Below are 22910 nucleotides of genomic sequence, written 5' to 3'. Positions count from 1 at the left end.
GAAGAGGCAACAAATCTTAGATAATTTGATCAGGAGAAGGGTTTGTTTGTTTGTTTGCAATTTTCGGAATACAGTGATCCCCCGCTCGTTGCGAGGGTTCCGTTCCAGGACCCCCGCAACGAGCGGGTTTTCGCGAAGTAGCGCTGCGGAAGTAAAAACACCATCTGCGCATGTGCAGATGGTGTTTTTACTTCCGCAGCGCTAGCGAGGAGCCGAAGATTGGGGGCGGCACGGCTGTTTTAAAACGTCGCCGCCGACATGGGGGGCTCGCTAGCACCCCCCCTAACCCGGGTTGGGGGTTCGGGGGGGTGCTAGCGAGCCCCCCATGTCGGCGGGGACGTATTAAAACACCCGCGCGCCTTCCCAACTGAGCCCTCAAGCCAAGCGCCAAAGGCGAACTTCTGCGCTTGGCTTGAGGGCTCAGTTGGGAAGGCGCACGGGTGTTTTAAAACGTCCCCGCCGACATGGGGGGCTCGCTAGCACCCCCCCCGAACCCCCAACCCGGGTTAGGGGGGGTGCTAGCGATCCCCCCATGTCGGCGGGGACGTTTTAAAACACCCGCGCGGCTTTCCAATGAGTCCCGAAGACAAACGCGGAAGTTTGACGTTTGTCTTCGGGACTCATTTGAAAGCTGCGTGGGTGTTTTAAAACGTCCCCGCCGACATGGGGGGCTCGCTAGCACCCCCCCTAACCCCCAACCTGGGTTAGGGGGGGTGCTAGCGAGCCCCCCCTGTCGGCGGGGACGTTTTAAAACACCCGCGCGCCTTCCCAACTGAGCCCTCAAGCCAAGCGCCAAAGGTGAACTTCTGCGCTTGGGTTGAGGGCTCAGTTGGGAAGCGGCCCGAGCGAACGGCGTGGGCGGAAGAAGGGCGCGCGAGCCGCGGGCGCGCGGGCAGGCAGGCTGCGGACAAGCCGTTCGCTCGGGCCGCTTCCCAGCTGAGTACTGAGCTGGGAAGCGGCCCGAGCGAACGGCGTGGGCGGGAGAAGGGCGCGCGAGCCGCGGGTGCGCGGGCAGGCAGGCTGCGGACAAGCCGTTCGCTCGGGCCGCTTCCCAGCTGAGTACTCAGCTGGGAAGCGGCCCGAGCGAAGCGGCAGCAGCGAGGAGTTTGCGTGGGCGGTGGGGAAACTCCTCGCTGATGCCCGCCAAGAGGGGGAAGACCTAGGGAAGCCGCCCAGCAGCTGATCTGCCCAGCGCCATCTACGCATGCGTGCCCATAGAAAAAAAGGGCACGCATGCGCAGATGGTGTTCTGACTTCCGGGTTCAAAAATCGCAAATTACCCTGTTCGCAATGGTCGGGGACGCAATAACCGGGGGATCACTGTATATCTGTTGTGAGGCAAACAGTTTGACAAAATTTCTGTCTAGAGTTGCCAAAAAAGCCCACACAGTTCTATGCTGCATTAACAGAGGGATAGAATCAAGATCACGTGAAGTCTTAATACCATTTTATAATGCCTTGGTAAGGTAGCACTATTTTACTCATTAGCACCTTGTTAGGGCTGAAAAAAAAGATCACTTGCTAACAAAGCAAGGAAGATCGCTTCACTGGTTAGCATCTCGTTAGGGCTGAAAAAAGGCTTCTAAACTTCAAAAGCCCAGCTGATTGTCGGAGGGAGCAGCAGTGAAAAAAAAGATCGCTTAGCTAGCAAAGCAAGGAAGATTGCTTCACTTGTTAGCAACTTGTTAGGGCTGAAGAAAAGCTTAGTTAAAAACTACATTCAGATTTTAAAGGGAAATTATTCTTATAACTTCCTTTTAGCAATAGCAAAAGCACTTAGACTTGTATACCTCTCCATAATGTTTTACAGCACTCTCGAGGTGCTTTACAACATCAGCACATTGCCCCCAACAACTTCAGGCTGAGTCAATTCCAGGCTGTGGGGCAGAGTTAACCTGCAATACTGCCTTCTAACCACCACACTACTATGGCTCACCTATTTCAAAGACCCTAGTTACCAAGACTTGCGGTATAGCCAAATAAAAATATGGAATATTCTCTTCATCTGAATACCTGCTTTTCAACAAATTACCCCCAGCCTCAATAATTTATTTTGAGTTATATTCATGTACACATATAATAGTACCTCTAGATACGAGCTGCTCCACATGCGAGTATTCCAAGTTATGAGCTGCGACGCAAGCGAAATTTCTGTTCGACACCCGAGCTCAAATTCGGGATACGAGCTGAGCTTCCACTAGGTGGCGCAAGAATCTCCTTGCTTCCAGTTATCTCGGCGCGAAAAACAAAGTCTAAAGGCATTCGTTCGAGATGCGAGTTGATCGACTTATGAGCTCGGGTCTGGAACGAATTAAACTCGTATGTCGAGGTACCACTGTATATCTAGAGCGGATTATAAACGGTCCTTCAAGAAAAGTCCATTTTCCTGATGAACTGGATGGAAGGGGCTACAAGTCAATGGAAGAGCACATTCTCAGACCACAAATGCCCAAGGGTGGAAACCGATTGTTCGGACCAGTTAGGGTGAATTGGTAGAGACAATTTGAATCAATTTGCTGAACCGGAAAAATCTACCCTTGGTTGGCCCTGCCCACACCTACCCGGTCTCTGTTCACCCCTTCTGGCCACTCGCCACTCACCCCTGCCCTCCATATATATGTTCCCTTCACCACGCAGCCCAGCTAATCATTTCGCCAGTCGCCTTGCCCACTCAACTCAGCTCACCAAAGCAATAGAAACATAGAAACATAAGCAATAGAAACATAGAAACATAAGCAACATAGAAACATAGAAACATAAGCAATAGAAACATAGAAACATAGAAGTCTGACGGCAGAAAAAGACCTCATGGTCCATCTAGTCTGCCCTTATACTATTTTCTGTATTTTATCTTAGGATGGGTCTATGTTTATCCCAGGCATGTTTAAATTCAGTTACTGTGGATTTATCTACCACGTCTGCTGGAAGTTTTTTCCAAGGATCTACTACTCTTTTAGTAAAATAATATTTTCTCATGTTGCTTTTGATCTTTCCCCCAACTAACTTCAGATTGTGTCCCCTTGTTCTTGTGTTCACTTTCCTATTAAAAACACTTCCCTCCTGGACCTTATTTAACCCTTTAATATATTTAAATGTTTCGATCATGTCTCCCCTTTTCCTTCTGTCCTCCAGACTATACAGATTGAGTTCATGAAGTCTTTCCTGATACGTTTTATGCTTAAGACCTTCCACCATTCTTGTAGCCCGTCTTTGGACCCGTTCAATTTTGTCAATATCTTTTTGTAGGTGAGGTCTCCAGAACTGAACACAGTATTCCAAATGTGGTCTCACCAGCATTCTATATAGCGGGATCATAATCTCCCTCTTCCTGCTTGTTATACCTCTAGCTATGTAGCCAAGCATCCTACTTGCTTTTCCTACCACCCGACCACACTGCTCACCCATTTTGAGACTCAGAAATCACTACCCCTAAATCCTTTTCTTCTGAAGTTTTTGCTAACACAGAACTGCCAATGCAATACTCAGATTGAGGATTCCTTTTCCCCAAGTGCATTATTTTACATTTGGAAACATGCCACCCACTCACCCTTCACCTTGGGTCGGGGGTCCTGGCATTATTTAAGGTCCCAGAGCCGCCGCCCGCTCGCCACCTGCCTTGGCTGGGTCAGGGAAGGTGCAATTCCCTGGTTCTGGCCTTGCTCCGCGACAGGGCTACTTTCCTCCTTCCCAGGCTCATACAGAGCAAACATGAAGGAGGCAAGAAGCAGCCAGATTGAACGCTAGAAAACTTGACCAATCTTTCCTGTTGGTTCTGTGGGCGTGGCTTGATGGGCTGGTGCTACCTCCCCTTACCATGAGTGATATCAAGTTGGCCATGCCCACTCCGTCACATGACATACACCCTCTCCATGAAGCTATGTCCACAGAACCAGTAGGGAAAATTTTTGAATTTCACCACTGTAGATACCCAATACTTGGCCTTGGCATTTCTTGCCAAAATGATTGGGAAAAGCCTATACAGTGTTCCCTCGATTTTTGCGGCTTCGAACTTCGCGAAAAGTCTATACTGTACCACGTTTTTTCAAAAATATTAATTAAAAATATTTTGTGGTTTTTTCCCTAGACCATGGTTTTTCCCGCCTGATGACGTCATATGTCATCGCCAAACCTTCGTCCGCCTTTAATAAATATTTTTTAAATAAACTTTAATAAATAAAAATGATGAGTAATAATCTAAATGGTTGCTAAGGGAATGGGAAATTGCAATTTAGGGGTTTAAAGTGTTAAGGGAAGGCTTGTGATACTGTTCATAGCCAAAAATAGTGTATTTACTTCCGCATCTCTATTTCGCGGAAATTCGACTTTCGCAGGCAGTCTCGGAACGCATCCCCAGTGAAAATCAAGGGAACACTGTATCTGGAAGACTCACATTAATCAAACAAAGAAAATATATGTAGAGTTGTTTCATGCAGTACAAAAACTAATAATAAACAAATAAACATAACTGATGAATAACTGCTTATTAAGAAACGTACAGTAAGTGCATATTTTTAAACTGTTGCTATAAGGCGCATCTAGAAATTAGGTTCATCTATTTAGTATTCTGGCTGTTACATTGGTACATTGAATATAACAATATCCACAATGAAATCATTAAAACTGGTAAAAATGAAAAGAAATGTAACTTAAATTATCTTATTATATTAGTTTGTCATTGTTTCTCATTATAATTACGATAACTATAATAATGATACTCGTTAATATTGATATTAACGAGTCCTCAGAGAGGGGCGGCATACAAATCCAATTAAATAAATAAATAAAATAAAATAAATCATGTTAAATCCACATACATGTAACCATGGCATCATTTCATGCTGCAAATAGTCAATGAAACATTCCTATTTAAATCTCCTGAATGATTTTTTTAAAACATAGAATACAAACTTTTGCAACGTGAGATCCAAGTTGAAATGTCATATTTTCATCTTTTTCTTAGTTTCTATCATATATCTATTATCTATCATATATATGTATATTTACTAAAGTATGGGAAATATATAAAGGATGATGGAAAAATGTTTCCATGCATGCTGAAATAAACCTAGATCAGAGGTGTCACACTAAAGGCCCACAGACTGGATCTGGCCTGCTGGGTGCTTAGATCTGGCACATGGGCCCACAGTGGAACTGCGAAGGACGTTATTGCGCATGCGCGAGTTCCCACACTCATAATTCATTGTTTTGGGGAGGGTGAAAATGGCACCCCGCCATCCCCCAGAGGCCCCCTGGAGGCCAGAAACGGCCTGTTTCCCAACTTCTGGTGGGCCCAGTAGGCCTATTTTTCACTCTTCCTGTTGAATATTCATTAACCTGATGTAAATAGTTGTATATTGAATGTTTGAATTTGATTGGTTTAAGAATCACCGGGAATTTCAAGTGACCATCAGTTACATTTGAACGGGAAGAAACAAAGTATAAAAGCTGTAAACCGACACTGTTATTCATTCGCGTCTGGAGTAGAGTTATCAAAACAACATTGTGTTCCCGATATATGGAGAAATAAAGTATCATAAGTGCACTGGTGTGCCTTTGGTCCCCTGTCCAATTGTCTTTCCTTTCTCTCACTTATCATATATATTTTCTTTCTTTCATATATCCTCTCCTCTAAGTTCACTTTTACCCTTATATATATTACTACATGCCTATTTTTCTTCCTATGTATTTGTGTATTGGACAAATGAATAAATAAATAAAATAAATAAATAAATAAGTGCCCTTCATTCCTCCACTCGAAACAGAATACCCTACGAAACTAGACTTACAATCCTGGGTCTTGAAAGCTTAGAACTACGACGCCTTAAACATGATCTAAGTATTGCCCATAAGATCATATGTTGCAATGTCCTGCCTATCAAAGACTACTTCAGCTTCAACCACAACAACACAAGAGCACACAACAGATTCAAGGTTGAAATTAACCGCTTCAAACTTGACTGTAAAAAATATGACTTTAGTAATCGGGTTGTTGAAGCATGGAACTCATTACCGGACTCCGTAGTATCATCCCCTAACCCCCAACATTTTACCCTTAGACTATCCACGGTTGACCTCTCCAGATTCCTAAGAGGTCAGTAAGGGGCGTACATAAGCGCACTAGAGTGCTTTCCGTTCTCTGTCCTATAGTCTCTCTTATATCTCGTATTTCTTCTCTACTATATCCTCTATAACCTTCATTGTGTATTATTGTGTATTGGACAAAATAAATAAATAAAAATAAAAAATAAATCTATCAATTCAACAGTCTCAGTTCTTTTCACTGGCGATGAAGGAGGTCTTACCTACGTGCCTCCTACATGGAAAACCTACCCGTGGGAAAACCACCCGACCATTTCGATCCTGAGAAATCTACATGGGACAAATACATGGGAAAAAGCTCCAGAGGCTTCCCTGGAGCCTGAAGAGGGCAAAAACACTCTCCCCCGTTCCCCTAGAGGCCCTCTGGAAGCTGAAAACGCCCTCCCAGAGCCTCTGTTGAAGCTGGAAATCAGCTGGCCGGTGTGCACATGCATTCTGCAGCTAAGCTAGGGCAACAGCAGATATGGCTCCGTGTTCAATAGGTTCACCATCACTGTTTTAATGCATACCGATTAGTTTACATTCAAAGTGACAATAAAAGTTATTCTAAGTCTATAACAATACAATCAGATTTTTAAGGGTATAAAACTTCCCTAGCTTTGATTATAATTATGTGCATTTAAGCTCCGGTATTGTAGCTGGTAAAGGGAAGCGATGCACTGCAAAACGAACAGAAGCTGACCTTTGCACGTTTTCCCATCGGGCTGCAAGGTAAATCCAACTGGACAACTGCAGCGGACTCCTGTGGCTGTATCCTTGCAGGTCCGGTCACAGCCTCCGTTATTAACAGCACATGTTTCTGAGAAATAGAGAGAAAAACAAGAAGAGGAAGGGACAGAAAAAAAAACATTGTAGTCCCCTATGTGATCTGCATACCATAACATATAATCTATTCTTAAGCATACACCATTATATTTCTGCTTAAGTTACCGAGAACACTCTAGGAAAAGCCAAGTAAAATCAGTTTTTGTTCCAAGATATTTCAATATAGATTGGAAGGTACCTTTTAACCAAGGCACCTCCGATATTTATTACAGACATTTTAAACTTTCTTAAACTTCAGTCCCAAAAAACATATCAAATCGGAATCTGAATTGATTTCTAATTGGGTTTGGAAGTAAAGTATACAAAATTCAGTGTGGCTGATTCTCAAAGCATTTTGCCAAGATTGTAGCTTATACTCGGGTGCCTCACATTAATTAATGGATTTTTTTTTTCATGTGAACTAATGAAAGACAACTTATTATCAACCATTTTTATATGAAACCTTTTTGATGAATGTAATAATTTTCAACAAAATCAATATAAATTGAATAACTAAATAATGATTTTAAACATAGAAACACAGAAACATAGAAGACTGACGGCAGGAAAAAGACCTCATGGTCCATCTAGTCTGCCCTTATACTATTTTTTGTATTTTCTCTTAGGATGGATATATGTTTATCCCAGGCATGTTTAAATTCAGTTACTGTGGATTTACCAACCACGTCTGCTGGAAGTTTGTTCCAAGGATCTACTACTCTTTCAGTAAAATAATATTTTCTCACGTTGCTTTTGATCTTTCCCCCAACTAACTTCTTGTTCTTGTGTTCATTTTCCTATTAAAAACACTTCCCTCCTGAACCTTATTTAACCCTTTAACATATTTAAATGTTTCGATCATGTCCCCCCTTTTCCTTCTGTCCTCCAGACTATACAGATTGAGTTCATTAAGTCTTTCCTGATACTTAAGACCTTCCACCATTCTTGTAGCCCGTCTTTGAACCCGTTCAATTTTGTCAATTAAAGATTATATGTTAAAGATATATTTTGGAGAAAATATCATTTCAAAAACAAAACAAAACAAAAAACAAATGCCCAAGTTATTAAGTCCCTGAAATTTCGGCATCACTTCCTTTCAAGTAATACCGTTGATGTCCTGTACTTATGAATTATTCACTAGTGATAACTTTTTAATACTCATTTTGGAATGAAAAGCCGCTCTTGATGAACTGCTGAATTTGCAAAATAAAGGAGCTGAGAAAAGAAACACAGCGGCCCGGAGACTCCCAGCTGACACGTTAAATCTTTTCCCTCGCGGAAAGAGTTAATAGAAGATGAACTACATACATCACTTTGACAGGAATCTACAAGTCCAATCGGTTCCTACTGAAGTGCAAGAGAAAAGGCATCTGGGTTTTGTCCACTTAAAGCTTTTTTGCAAATTGAAAGGGGTTTTGGAGTGGGTGGGGAAGGGCATGATTGAGGTCACTGAACCCATTCCAAGCTGTGTCATTGAAATTTCCCAGGGCTTGTAGGACGTCAAATGGTAGATAGGCAAACACTGGGGAAGAGGAGGCTGGAGCACTTTTTTGTAACTTTTACAATAATGGGAAATGGTTATTAGGTACCACTTCAGCAAGAGAAGGAGGAAGAGGACAATGCAACTTTATTACAAACAAACCGGCAGGATGGAATCCAGTTTTTGTAAGCTAAATCATAAAAAACCAAAACAAAACAGGAAATCTGCATTACCTTTATCTCTATAGACCAAAGAAATAGCTATATTAATTTGACCATGGTTTCATGCAATAATTATTTCATGGCCTGGAGTTCTATATTATATGACCCTAATACTGTATGTCTTCTCTATCTGAATTCACAACTCTGCCACAATGCTATACATTGTGTTTTGTTGTCAGAGTGGGAGAAAATCGCAGCTTTACACACAGCTTGTGTAAACAAACTTTCAAGCTGTAAGTAGGTGTAATTTATCGCCTTCTTCCTATTGAGTTATATTAACTACTTGCTCATTTGTAGGCCAATCTCGCTGGAGAATTCGCCTTGGTTCCAGTGACAGGGTTATGGCTAAATTATACATTAAACTGAATGTCATCAAAGTCAACAAGTAAATGTCATCAAAGTCAACAAACAAGTCAACAGCCGGTTTGGAAGAGAAAATGGAGATTATGGGAAGAAATACTTCATACATACTCTGCTTTTTTGTTTAAAGATCCTGCCCCTTGAAATTTCAATTCATTTATTTTATTTATTTATTTTGTCCAATACACAATGAGGGTTTTAGTGGGTATATATCGATATACACATAGTAAAATACATGATGAAGGTTATAGAGGAGATACTCATAGTAAAATATATCTAAGAGATAATAGAAAAGAAGGTATAGGAATAGAACATATCAATGAAAGAATAGAAGAAGAGATATAGGAATAGAAGGAAGGTATAGGAGATATAAAAGAGCAATAGGACAGGGGACGGAAGGCACTCTAGTGCACTTGTACTCGCCCCTTACTGACCTCTTAGGAATCTGGATAGGTCAACCGTAGATAATCTAAGGGTAAGGTGTTGGGGGTTTGGGGATGACACTATGGAGTCCGGTAATGAGTTCCACGCTTTGACAACTCGGTTACTGAAGTCATATTTTTTACAGTCAAGTTTGGAGCGGTTAATATTAAGTTTAAATCTGTTGTGTGCTCTTGTGTTGTTGTGGTTGAAGCTGAAGTAGTCGCCGACAGGCAGGACATTGCAGCATATGATCTTGTGGGCAATACTTAGATCTTGTTTAAGGCGTCTTAGTTCTAACTTTCTAGTTCATTTTATATTTTATAATTACTGTATGCCACCCAGAGTCTGCAAGGAGTTGGGTGGCTTAAAAGTCAATTAAATTAAATCAAATTAATGACCTGAAAGATTATTTTATGAAGATCTTCTTTCATTTTATTGCGACAGCAACTACCCTGTCTGTTACATCAGGCTGAGAGAGAAGGACTAATATAAAGGGGAAGAGCTTTCTCTGTGGCGGCCCCGGCCCTCTGGAACCAACTCCCCCCAAAGATTAGAACTGCCCCCACCCTCCTTGCCTTTCGTAAGCTGCTTAAAACCCACCTCTGCCGTCAGGCATGGGGGAATTGAGACCCTTTTCCCCCTAGGCCTTTACAATTTATGCATGGTATGTATGTATGTATGTATGTATGTATGTTTGGTTTTTTATATTAATGGGTTTTTAATTGTTTCTAACATCAGACTATTATTGTACACTGCTTTATTGTTGCTGTTAGCCTCCCCGAGTCTCCGGAGAGGGGCGGCGTACAGATCCAATAAATTAAATAAATAAATAAATAAATAAATAAAGTTATCCAATGAATGTGATGGCTGAAGATGAATTTGAATGTAGCCAATCAACTTAAATCATATGGTGTATTGATTTTTAATTATACTATGCAAAAAATTAAAAAAATAATACATTTTGGTATCTGTTGAGGAACGCCTGGACGAACCGAAGGATCAATACGGAAAACATTGTAATACGGTGATGATGGCAGTGACTTAATGTTTACTAATGGAGATGAAATGATAGAAGGGGTTGAAGTTGCAGGAAACTTTGGGGAACTGTATCATATTGGAATTCATCATAGTGCAAACACAAACAACAGAACAAGGTCAAACTAATGTCTTAGAATTTAAAGAGCTGATTTCAATAAACCCAGAGAGTGCTTGTGAAGGATTCTTTGGATGAAAATCTGAAAGGGAAAAACAACTCAAAACTATGGGAAACTCTGGAAAATGAAATTATAAAAGCCCAGTCTAGCACAATGCCATTAAGAAATAGAAATAAGATGACCCAGACCAAAACCAGCATAGTTCTACAAGGAACTCGCTAATAAATTGAAAGACTAAAAGGACAAGTACAAAAATGGAAAGGGGGACAGAAGAACACTAGCAAATAGCTGAAATCTACAAAGATGACATCGGGAAAGCTAAGGCTCAGAATGAGCTAAGACTTAGAAGAAAATGTCGTAAATAATTATGACATAAATAAAGAAACAATTGGTCCATTAATGGGAGAAGATGGCAAGAAGGAATGGCAGCAAGGAAAAAGTGGAACTGCTTACCGTATTTTTCGGTGTATAAGACACACCCTTTCCCTCCCTAAAATAGGCTGATAATTAGGGTGGGTCTTATACTCTGAATGTAGCTTTTCCCCCCCAACCCTAACTAGCTGCTAACAATCTTCCCAGCTCTTATCTTGCAGACTCTTTCATTCTTTCTCTCTGTGAAGAATGTTTTCAAGCCCTAAGTCTTTGCAGGGTTTGTTTCATTACTCTAACTTGCTCTGAGTAAGTTTCTTTCAGCCCTCACCAAGTGCTAAGGATGTTCCCAGGCACTTGCAAGCTCTTTCACTGTTAATCTCTGCCAAGAATGTACGGTGTTCCCTCGATTTTCGCGGAGGATGCGTTCCGAGACCGCCCGCAAAAGTCGAATTTCCGCGAAGTAGAGATGCGGAAGTAAATACACTATTTTGGGCTATGAACAATATCACAAGCCTTCCCTGAACACTTTAAACCCCTAACGTGCAATTTCCCATTCCCTTAGCAACCATTTAGATCATTACTCACCATGTTTATTTATTAAAGTTTATTAAAAAAATATTTATTAAAAGCAGATGGAAGTTTGGCGATGACATATGACGTCATCAGGCAGGAAAAACCATGGTATAGGGGGGGAAATCCGCAAAGTATTTTTTAATTAATATTTTTGAAAAACCGTGGTATAGACTTTTCGCGAAGTTCGAACCCGCGAAAATCGAGGGAACACTGTATTCCAAACCCTGCCTTTGATTTTTTAAAAATTCTCTATTTGCTCCAAATGTTTCTTTCCAGCCCTAACCAGGTGCTAACGATGTTCACAGCTCTTACCACTTGCAAGCTCTTTCATTGTTAAATCTTTGCCAAGAATTTATTCAAAACTCTGTCTTTGTAGGGTTTTTTTTTCATTGCTTTACTTGCTATAGATATTTGTTTCCAGCCCTAACCAGGTGCTATTAATGTACCCAAGCTCTTTCATTGTTATTCTCTGTGAAGAGCGTTTTCAAGCCCTAAGTCTTTGCAGGGTTTGTTTCATTACTCTAACTTGCTCTGAGTAAGTTTCTTTCAGCCCTAACCAGGTACTAACAATGTTCCCAGCTTTTACCCGCTTGCAAGCTCTTTCACTGTTGCTCTCTGCGAAGAAGAATGTTTTCCAAGCCCTAAGTCTTTGCAGGGTTTTTTTCCACTGCTCTACTTGCAATGTAAAGAAGATCTGAGGAAGGCTCGCACCTGGAATCAGCTGGGGTGTGAGTTCAGATGGGGGTGGCTAGCTTTCCACCTGGTTCTTTCACTGGCCAGCGAATGCTGGCTGGGGAATTCTGGGAGTTGAAGTCCAAATATCTTCAAGTTGCCAAGGTTGGGAAACACTGGGTTAAACAACCATGCTTTATGGAATTCCAGAATACAAAGCTGGCCAATGCCATATTGTGTAACTGTTGTGGATATTTCTTTTGCAGAGAAGTACACTTTTTTCCAGAGATTGATCAAGTGAAGTTAACAACCTACTCCTGTGATGGCGAAACTCTGGCACACTAGCCATGTCACTTGCAGTGCCCGTTCTTCTTCTGGGTTTCTGGTGCGCATGCACAAGTGATGGTCTGCTGACCTTTGTGTGTTGGCAGTGCCGGAAACCAGAAGTGCTGGTCTTCCATTTTCTGGCATGAGCATGAGCACCAGCCAGGTGATCACTGTGTGTGCATGCGTGCCAGAAACCCGGAAGAGGAACGGGCAATGCTTCAAAGTGCTCCCTTTTTGACACTTGGTGCCAAAAAGGTTCATCATCCCTCATCTACTGTTGTGGTCAGCTCTGGCCCAGCTCCTGCCCCAAGGAATGTGCAGGTGGATGTGGGGGAAACATCCACATGCCGCAGGCCTGTTTTGCTCCCGATGGAATCTGCCGACAAAGCCTCCTCTGACCCAGGAAGCGTGAGTGACAGGGAAGAGGGGAGTTTGGCAGATAGCCCAGGAGGAGATCAATCATCTGTATCATCCCTGGATTCTGAACAAGAATTAATGACACATCCACGCATGCGTAGAGTGATGCATAGGAGACAACAACTGAAGGATTATTACAAGAGAAAATGAGGCCACCTGTGGTTGGGTGGGGCTGCTGTAATTAGTGCTACAGATAAAAGTGCAGCCTGGTGTTTTAGCCTCATGGCAGTTTATCTGATTCATTGTTTCGTCAAGATCGTGGTTTTTGTGCTGTTCAAGATTGTGTGTGGACTCTCTGGACTTTAGAATTGGACTCAATTTCCCAGTTATTGGGTGAGCAATTGGATTGTATTTAACCTGTGCCTTGTGTGTACCAGAAAATCCCTTTGACATTTAGAAAGGGAGCTGTTTCTGTTTTTCTGTTTATAAAAACTTTTGGGTTTTCCTTTTATCGTGTGGTGTGTGTCTTTCTGGACTGATTACCCTGTAAATACGGGCGGTTGAAACACGCAGGCAGAACACCTCCACATTGCTATTTTATCCTCTACTGAAAACTTAGCAGTTAAAATGCAGTTGGAAAATGTTCCGCTGAACATTTCAAATGACTATGGGATGAAAACCCATAAGGAAAAAAGAAAGTAATGATGTATATGTTTTTATGTAACTTGCAATAAAATTTCAAAAATCAATGTGAGATTTTACATTAATTCCTTTTTTTCCCTTTTGGTTGTGTTGTTTATGTTGTAAAACTGAAAGGTAGGGATGTTATACCTTTAGTTAGCAGGACTTAGTTAAGGCTTTCAAAATTATAACTCCCCATGATATACAGTGATACCTCGTCTTACAAACGCCTCATCATACAAACTTTTCGAGATACAAACCCAGGGTTTAAGATTTTTTTGCCTCTTCTTACAAACTATTTTCACCTTACAATCTCACCACCGCCGCTGGGATGCCCCGCCTCTGGACTTCCATCGCCAGCAAAGCACCCATTTTTGCACTGCTGGGATTCCCCTGAGGCTCCCCTCCATGGGAAACCCCACCTCCAGACTTCCGTGTTTTTGTGATGCTGCAGGAGAATCCCAGCAACACAAAAATGGGTGCTTCGCTGGCAATGGAAGTCCGGAGGTGGGGTTTCCAGTGAGGGGAGCCTCAGTGAAATCGCATCATCACAAAAACACAGAGGTCAGGAGGTGGGGTTCCGAGGACTTCGGTGTTTTTGCGATGGTGCAATTTCACTGATGCTCCCTTCGCTGGGAAAGCCCACCTCCGGACTTCCGTTGCCAGCAAAACACTTGTTTTTGCGATGCTGGGATTCCCCTGCAGCATTGCAAAAACACAGAAGTCCGGAGGTGGAGTTTCCCATGGAGGGGAGCCTCAGGAGAATCCCAGCAGCGCAAAAATGGGCACTTCGGCTGGCAAAAGGGGTGAATTTTGGGCTTGCACGCATTAATCGCTTTTCCATTGATTCCTATGGGAAACATTGTTTCATCTTACAAACTTTTCACCTTAAGAACCTCGTCATGGAACCAATTAAGTTTGTAAGACAAGGTATCATTGTATTCCAGTTCTTTTAATGACATTCCTAAGGCACCAGGACCATAAACAGAGGTAATAGCAGGTGAAGGAAACCCAAAGCAGAAATACAGGGAGGGGGGAAAAAACTTGAGTCATGGTGGCGCACTGGTTAGAGTGCAGTACTGCAGGCTACTTCTGCCGACTGCCAGCTGCCTACAATTTGGCAGTTCAAATCTCACCAAGCTCAAGGTTGACTCATCCTTCTGTCCTTCCAAGATGGGTAAAATGAGGACCCAAATTGTTGAGTGCAATAAGCTGACTCTGTAAACTGCTAAGAGAGGTCTACAGCCTATAACGAAAAGAAGTCTCCTTAGAGGAAAACTACAGAAAAGAAAATGGCCACAGTGAGGCCAGCTTCCAGGTTGACAAAAGCACTGTTAAGGGGTATAGCTCTAAGTGCTATTGCTATTGGGACCTATCACTTCTAGAAATTTTCGTCCTATTCTAGTTTTTTGTTGTTAGAGGACCAGGAAAGATGATGGCTGTGGCCCTATTTGGACCGGGAGTCACTGCTCACAGTCACTCATGCCCTCATCACCTCGAGGCTCGACTACTGTAATGCTCTCTACATGGGGCTACCTTTGAAAAGTGTTCGGAAACTTCAGATCGTGCAGAATGCAGCTGCAAGAGCTATCATGGGCTTCCCGAAATACGCCCATGTCACACCAATACTCCGCAGTTTGCATTGGTTGCCGATCAGTTTCCGGTCACAATTCAAAGTGTTGGTTATGAAATATAAAGCCCTTCATGGCACCGGACCAGAATATGTCCAGGACCGCCTTCTGTCGCACGAATCCCAGCGACCAGTTAGGTCCCACAGAGTTGGCCTTCTCCGGGTCCCGTCAACTAAACAATGTCGTTTGGCGGGACCCAGGGGAAGAGCCTTTTCTGTGGCGGTCCCGACCCTTTGGAACCAACTCCCCCCAGATATCAGAGTTGCCCCCACCCTCCTTGCCTTTCGTAAGCTCCTTAAAACCCACCTCTGTCGTCAGACATGGGGGAATTGAGACTTTCCCCTCCCCCTAGGCTTATAAAATTTATGCATGGTATGTTAGTATGTATGATTGGTTTTTAAATTGGGGTTTTAAATTAACTTAAACATTAGATTTGTTTACATTGTATTATTATTGCTGTGAGCTGCCCTGAGTCTGCGGAGAGGGGCGGCATACAAATCTGATTAATAAATATAAATAAATAAGATATTTTGGAAACAAAAACAGAAACCCACAACACCAGATTTTGTTCCATTTCTAATGAATATTTATTCTTCTTACACCTTTGCTAAAAATGTAGCTTATTTATCGGCAGCTAAATTTAAAAATAAGACTTCAATTATGTCATTTTAATTACACTGTGGTAGCCAACACAGATTATTTGTTCATGGGTGGCCTTTACTGAGGTAGACAAAAAGACACCCAGTGCCACTTAAAGAGTTTATTAGAATTTGGGCAGGTAATAATGGCAACAACAAACCAATCTTTTGAGAATGAGGACAGCGCTGTACTTGTTGTCAAAATCTTTTTGATTCTACCAAAAAGTGCAATTAACACTTTTCAAGAGAAACGATATTATGGTTGTAAATGGTTTAGTACTGCTTTGTTCTAAAGTTGTGATTTACAGAAAGGATTATGTGGGTCACACAGATTTATTGAAAAGAGGTACAGTGATACCTTGTCTTACAAACTTAATTGGTTCCGGGATGAGGTTCTTAAGGTGAAAAGTTTGTAAGACGAAACAATGTTTCCCATAGGAATCAATGGAAAAGCGATTAATGCGTGCAAGCCCAAAATTCACCCCTTTTGCCAGCCGAAGCGCCTGTTTTTGCACTGCTGGGATTCCCCTGAGGCTCCCCTCCATGGGAAACGCCACCTCCAGACTTCTGTGTTTTTGCGATGCTGCAGGGGAATCCCAGCAGGGGAATCCCAGCATCGCAAAAACAAGCGCTTCGCTGGCAATGGAACTCCGAAGGTAGGGTTTCCCAGCGAAGGGAGCATCAGTGAAATCGCAGCATCGCAAAAACACCAAAGTCCTCGAAACCCCACCTCCGGACCTCTGTGTTTTTGAGATGCTGCGATTTCACTGAGGCTCCCCTCACTGGGAAACCCCACCTCCAGACTTCCGTTGCCAGCAAAGTGCCTGTTTTTGCGCTGCGGGGATTCCCCTGCAGCATCACAAAAACACAGAATTCCGGAGGTGGGGTTTCCTATGGAGGGGATCCTCAGGGGAATCCCAGCAGAGCAAAAACGGGCGATTCGCTGGCAACGGAAGTCCAGAGGCGGGGCATCCCAGCGGTGGCGGTGGGTTTGTAAGGTGAAAATAGTTTGTAAGAAGAGGCAAAAAAATCTTAAACCCCGGGTTTGTATCTCGAAAAGTTTGTATGATGAGGCGTTTGTAAGATGAGGTATCACTGTACGTGTTTTCAAATTTCCAGCTTGGTTTGTACAATAGTCCTGAGATTTTAAAATATTTTTTCACTTGAGTCTTGATTTAATTGCATAAAAAGAATATCTAGTATCTAAATCAGAGGGGTCAAAATCAAGGCCCTTGGGCCAGATCCATCCAGCTGCCCTGGAAACAGCAAAGGACCACCCTGTGGTGCTTCTGCCAGTGAAAATGGAGCTCTTGAGGGAGGCGGGCGGGCCTCCCGAGCTGTTTTCACTGACAGAGGATTTCAGGAGGCCATCGCAGCCGAAAATGGAGTTTGGGAGTCCATTATCACGGGCAGAATGCTTGGGCCACCACAGGTGCCCCTGACATAAATGACATTGAGCTGGCCCTGCCTCCTGCCCCCGAGATGAAACGCAACCCTGATGCGGCCCTCAATGAAATGGAGGTTTACACCCCTGATCTAAATGAACTCACTTTACTAAATGAAGATAGTGATGCTTATCAATGACCTTTAGTCGGCTCAGGATGGATGTGTTGTATCCACCCATGTGCTCCTTGATTCCTCAGTAACTTTTGGTATCATCAACATGGTATCCTTCTGGACTGGCTATGGGAATAAGGACTAAGAGTTGTGGGTGGTGCAGTGATTAGAATACAGTACTGCAGGCTACTGCTGACTGCCTGCAGGTTGACAGTTCGATTCTCACTGGCTCAAGGTTGACTCAGCTTTCCATCGTTCCTGTTGTGGTTAGCTCCTGCCCAGCTCCTGCCCCAAGGACTGTGGATGTGGGGGAGACATCCACATGCTGCAGGCCTGTTTTGCCCCCAGTGGAATCTGCTGATGAAGGCTCCTCTGACATGAGTGACAGGGAGGAGGAGAGTGGGGCAGACAGCTCAGAAGGAGATCAATTATCTAGCTCCTCCTTGGATTCAGAACAAGAGTTAATGATACAGCCACCCATGCGGAGAGCGATGCATAGGCAACAACAACTGAGAGATTATTATCAAAGAAAATGAGGCCGCCTGGAGTTGGGTGGGGCTGTGGTAATTAGTGAGGCTGCTATAATTAGCAGCCTGTGGGTTTGGCCATTGTGGAGGATTATCTGATCGTTGTGTTTCGTGACTGCTTTACTGACTTTGACTTTTTGTGTGCTGATTTTTCCCCGCTTTGAAACTAAACCAGGGCAAAGTGAAAGAAGAAGGACTGTGAATTGCCTCCCAGCTGCAATCTAAGTATCACAGAACTGATAAGGGACTTGTACAAATTACCAGTTTGTTTGGAGACCAGTGCTCTTTGCTATACAAAAAGAGGGCTTGGTTTAAGTGAATTTTCATTATAAAGAACATTGTTTTAAATTTTCAAACGTGTGTGTGTGTGTGTGTCTGAAATTTGTACCTGTGAATTTTTGGGAGGATTCTACCAGAGAGCCCGAGATTGGTAAAATGAAGATCCAGATTATTGGGGGCAAATGCTGACTCTGTAAACCGCTTAGAGAAGGCTGTAAAAGCACTGTGAAGCGGTATATAAATCTAAGTACTATTGCTACTGTGTTGCAGGGCTTTGCCTCCATCCTTGTAGTGTTTTGAGATGATACTCTCAGAAAAGTAGAGATTGCATCCGTGGCCCCTCTCTAGCAGGGCTTAAACTTCTATATGAAAGTACTGGGTTAGATTATCCATCAGTTTAGAATTTGGCATCAACTTTGGGCTGCGCTATGTAACGCTATGTAATAGGAAGGAATAATTCTACAAGAGCAATATGTAATTATTGTTTCTGCATTTACCAGCTTCAAATACTTAAAATAAAATAGAAAAAAACAGCAGCTATTGTATTTGGCTATATTTATATACAGTAGTACCTCTAGATATGAGCTGCTCCACATGCGAGTATTCCAAGTTACGAGCTGCGACGCGAGCGAAATTTCTGTTCGACACCCGAGCTCAAATTCGGGATACGAGCCGAGCTTCCACTAGGTGGCGCAAGAATCCTTGCTTCTGGTTATCTCGGCGCAAAAAACAAAGTCTAAAGGCATTCGTTTGAGATGCGAGTTGATCGACTTATGAGCTCGGGTCTGGAACGAATTAAACTCGTATGTCGAGGTACCACTGTAGTATCTTGATTAGAAAAAAAAGCACAGCTACAATAATAGGCAAGGAGATTTTTCCAATAATTTCAAAATTATTTCAAGGAAACATATATTATTCTACGACTAAACCATTGTTTTAAAGATTCACATAAAAGAGATCAATTATTTTTACAATATCATTGCTTTAACCTAAATCTCGAGTTGTGTCCATATGCATTTTATAGCCATCATATCATAATACATCCTCACGTATCACATATATATTTGAATGATACAAATCCTATGTGAAAAATGAGCCTGCTCCAGGTAAGCAGGTTAGTTGCCAATGTTTTTACCTCTGCTGCAAATCCTTTCAACATTTAACATTACAAGATCATAAACAACGAGCCGAGGTGGCGCAGTGGGTAGAGTGCAGTACTGCAGGCCACTAAAGCTGACTGCTAGATCTGCAGGTCAGCGGTTCAAATCTCATCACCAGCTCAAAGTTGACTCAGCCTTCCATCCTTCCAAAGTGGGTAAAATGAGGACCCGGATTGTGGGGGCAATAGGCTGGCTCTGTTTAAAAAGTGCTATTGTTAACATATTGTAAGCCGCCCTGAGTCTAAGGAGAAGGGCAGCATTAAAAAAAAATCAAATAAATCAAATAAATAAATAAACAGATTGCGTATACAGAGGAAGTAAATGTAAAATGGGGGGAAAAATGATTCTCCCCCCCAATGAAAACTCAAGATTCTTAACCAATTAGGAACCTGGACCGGTGCTCACTGCTCACAGCAACTCATGCCCTCATCACCTCGAGGTTCGACTACTGTAACACTCTCTTCATGGGGCTACCTTTGAAAAGTGTTTGGAAACTTCAGATCATGCAGAATGCAGCTGCGAGAGCAATCATGGGCTTCCCAAGGCATGCCCATGTTACACCAACACTCTGCAGTCTGCATTGGTTGCCGATCAATTTTCGGTCACAATTCAAAGTGTTGGTTATGACCTATAAAGCCCTTCATGGCATCGAACCCAGAATATCTCCGGGACCGCCTTCTGCCGCACGAATCCCAGCGACCGGTTAGGTCCCACAGAGTTGGCCTTCTCCAGGTCCCGTCGACTAAACAATGTCATTTGGTGGGACCCAGGAGAACAGCCTTCTCTGTGGCGGCCCCGACCCTCTGGAACCAGCTCCCCCCAGATATCAGAGTTGCCCCCACCCTCCTTGCCTTTCGCAAGCTCCTTAAAACCCACCTCTGTCGTCAGGCATGGGGGAATTGAAATTTTTCCCTTCCCCCTAGGCTTATAGAATTTATACATGGCATGCTTGTTTGTATGATTGGTCTCTCAAATTGGGGTTTTTTTAGATTATTTTTTAATACAATAGTACCTCTAGATACGAGCCGCTCTACATGCGAGTATTTCCAGATACGAGCTAGGAGGGGAGAGACATTTCTGTTCTAGTCCCAAGCTGAAATTCGGGATACGAGCTGAGCGTCCACTAGGTGGCGCAAGAATCCTTGCTTTTGGTTAGAATCTTTGCTTTTGGTTAGCTCGGAGGGGGAAAAAGTTATTTGTTCCAGAATACGAGTTGCCTCGAGATACAAGCTCCCTTATGGAACCAATTATGCTCGTATCTAGGGGTACTACTGTATTAGATTTGTTGCATTGTTTTCTTTATTGTTGTTAGCCGCCCCGAGTCTTCGGAGAGGGGCGGCATACAAATCTAACAAATAAATAAATAAATAAATAAACCTCAGCACAGAGATGAACAAATTAGGTACAAAAATAACCCCCCCATCCCCCACAGAGAAAGACAAAGTTGGGAGCACATCAAAGGAAGTGGAAGAAAAGTGTTACCCATAAGTAGCCGCCGTTTCACCCGCTTGTCCACATCAGCTACTGACGTGGCATTGAACTCAGAACTCTCAATTGCAGCCTTATCCTTCTCTAAAACAAAGGAAGGGACAAACATGGAGCACTTGGTTAATGAGAAGCCCAGTTTCCCACTGTGGAAGACAGTCTTTTGGCTTTGGGCAACTAAAGCATGAAAACACGAAAACCCCATTTAGAAATGTGACTCAAATCCCAGACACAAACCAAAGTGCGTTTTGGAGAGAGGGAGAAGATGTTAGAGGTGATAGAAGGGGGTGAAAATCGAGTCATCCAGCAGGCAACATTTAAGGAGATGATTACTCACTAATAAAAACACATACACAAAGAAAGGATGCCCCAGATGGGTGTTAATTTAGAAACACAATTTACAACATTTAAAGTAAACATATTGTTAACAAAAGAGGGAACCAAAGGTAAGTATGACATGTTGAGCAATGGTAGTTTTTAAAGAGAGAACAAAGCTACAAGAATCCGGTGATGGGTGAGCATGGGAATGTGTTCAATGTTGATTTAAAAAAATAATAATTAAAAAAAACCATTTTTTTTTAAAAAAATCATGCATTAAAAAAAAAGAAAAAGAAAAGAAAAACAAACTTAAAAATGAAACAAATTTGGGCAGTGCTGGTTGCCTGCTTGTCTAATGGAACACAACTAGCTAAAACATTTAGTGCTACAAAAAAAGATGTCACAGGGAGAGACTAACAATTTTCAAAGCATGCGGCACAGCAGAGGGCGGTGTTAGTGATAGGGGCATCTTGCGGGTAATTTCTGAGGTTTGGTATATGAGAAGCTCCAATTCAGCGTTTACGGCAAATTAGTGTGGTATTTCAAAATACACCCCAAATGATCCATTTGCAGGAATGAGAAGAGATGATATGAGTAAAAGAAGGGTTAAATCATGTGGAAAGCAGTGGTGGCGGGAATAAAGTTATATAAAATGGAGGACTGCATTTCAAAGGAAAAAAAAGAAAAGAAAAGAAAAGAAAAACACAAGGGGGGAACTTGTACATGCAGCAGACATAAAATAAGAGAATAAGCCAAAGAAACAAAATGGATTAGATCAGGGGTGTCAAACTCAAAACCCACAGGCCACAGCTGGCCCTGGGGTGCTTAGGCCACCTTGGAAACAGTGAAGGACAGGCCCATGTTGTTTCTGTCCGTGAAAATGGAGCTTGGAAGCTCCACCAGCACCCCTCCAAACTCTGTTTTTAGATTAGATTAGATTTATTGGATTTATATGCCGTCCCTCTCCGCAAACTCGGGGCGGCTCACAACAAGGTAAAAACAATACATAATAACAAATCCAATACCCACCAATCCAATTACAATTTTAAACTAATTTTTTTTTAGTTTTGCTGGCAAAGGGCTACAGGAGGCTGTTGTGGCTGAAAAAGGAGCTTGGGAGCCTGTTTTCGCTGGCAGAGCCCTCGACAAGAGTGACCTTAAGCTGGCCACACCCATCTTGGCCACATCCCCCACCCCCAGAGGTCAAACACAACCGTGATGCAGCCCTCAATGGAATAGAGTTTGACACCCCTGGATTAGACAAACAGATAACTTCGGCGCCTTTGCAAATATTTGCATCCGTGCAGTGATGCCAGAAACAAGGAGCAAAAGAAATCGCAGGATGGGGAAGAAGCTGGCAGGGTTTTTTTTTTCTGCGGAAATGCTAAATGGTTCTGTTGTTCTAGGAAGAAATCAAGTTCTAGATGGGATCAGGCTGCAATAGAGGCTTTGGTTTGACTTATTTTTTTCCTTTTTTTTTTTTTGAATTTTTGTTTTTTTCCAGAAATAATAATTTATTAACTTCAGATATCATACAAGACAGGCAATCAGGAACCATCACCAGAAAGCAGGAATAAAATGAAAACAAAACAAAAGAAAAATTGGGAAAAAAAATCTAAGAGAAAACTCAGAAAGTGGAGAAGGAGGAGTTAAAAAAAATATGCACACACAAGCAGCAATATGCGACTTACATCAGAACGAATAGTGTAACGTGACATCGTATTACATAGCAACATTGCGAAAATGGAAGGAGAAAGTATAGTGTTCAGTGATTCAACAGTATGCCAGACCA

General features: G+C 42.5%; 1 protein-coding gene across 1 annotated transcript in view; it reads right to left on the bottom strand.

Moving 5' to 3' along the window:
• SCUBE1 (signal peptide, CUB domain and EGF like domain containing 1) overlaps positions 1-22910 on the bottom strand; it is a 225391-nt gene that overhangs the window by 73547 nt on the left and 128934 nt on the right. Inside the window, exons 7-8 of the mRNA XM_070755321.1 lie at positions 20798-20887; positions 6782-6898 (exon numbers count right to left, since the gene is read on the bottom strand). Of these exons, the coding sequence (XP_070611422.1) occupies positions 6782-6898; positions 20798-20887 (207 nt within the window). The remainder of the gene's footprint in view (positions 1-6781; positions 6899-20797; positions 20888-22910) is intronic.

The sequence above is a fragment of the Erythrolamprus reginae genome, chromosome 6, assembly GCF_031021105.1.
Source record: "Erythrolamprus reginae isolate rEryReg1 chromosome 6, rEryReg1.hap1, whole genome shotgun sequence".
Taxonomy (NCBI): domain Eukaryota; kingdom Metazoa; phylum Chordata; class Lepidosauria; order Squamata; family Dipsadidae; genus Erythrolamprus; species Erythrolamprus reginae.
This window is presented reverse-complemented; position numbering and strand designations above follow the sequence as displayed.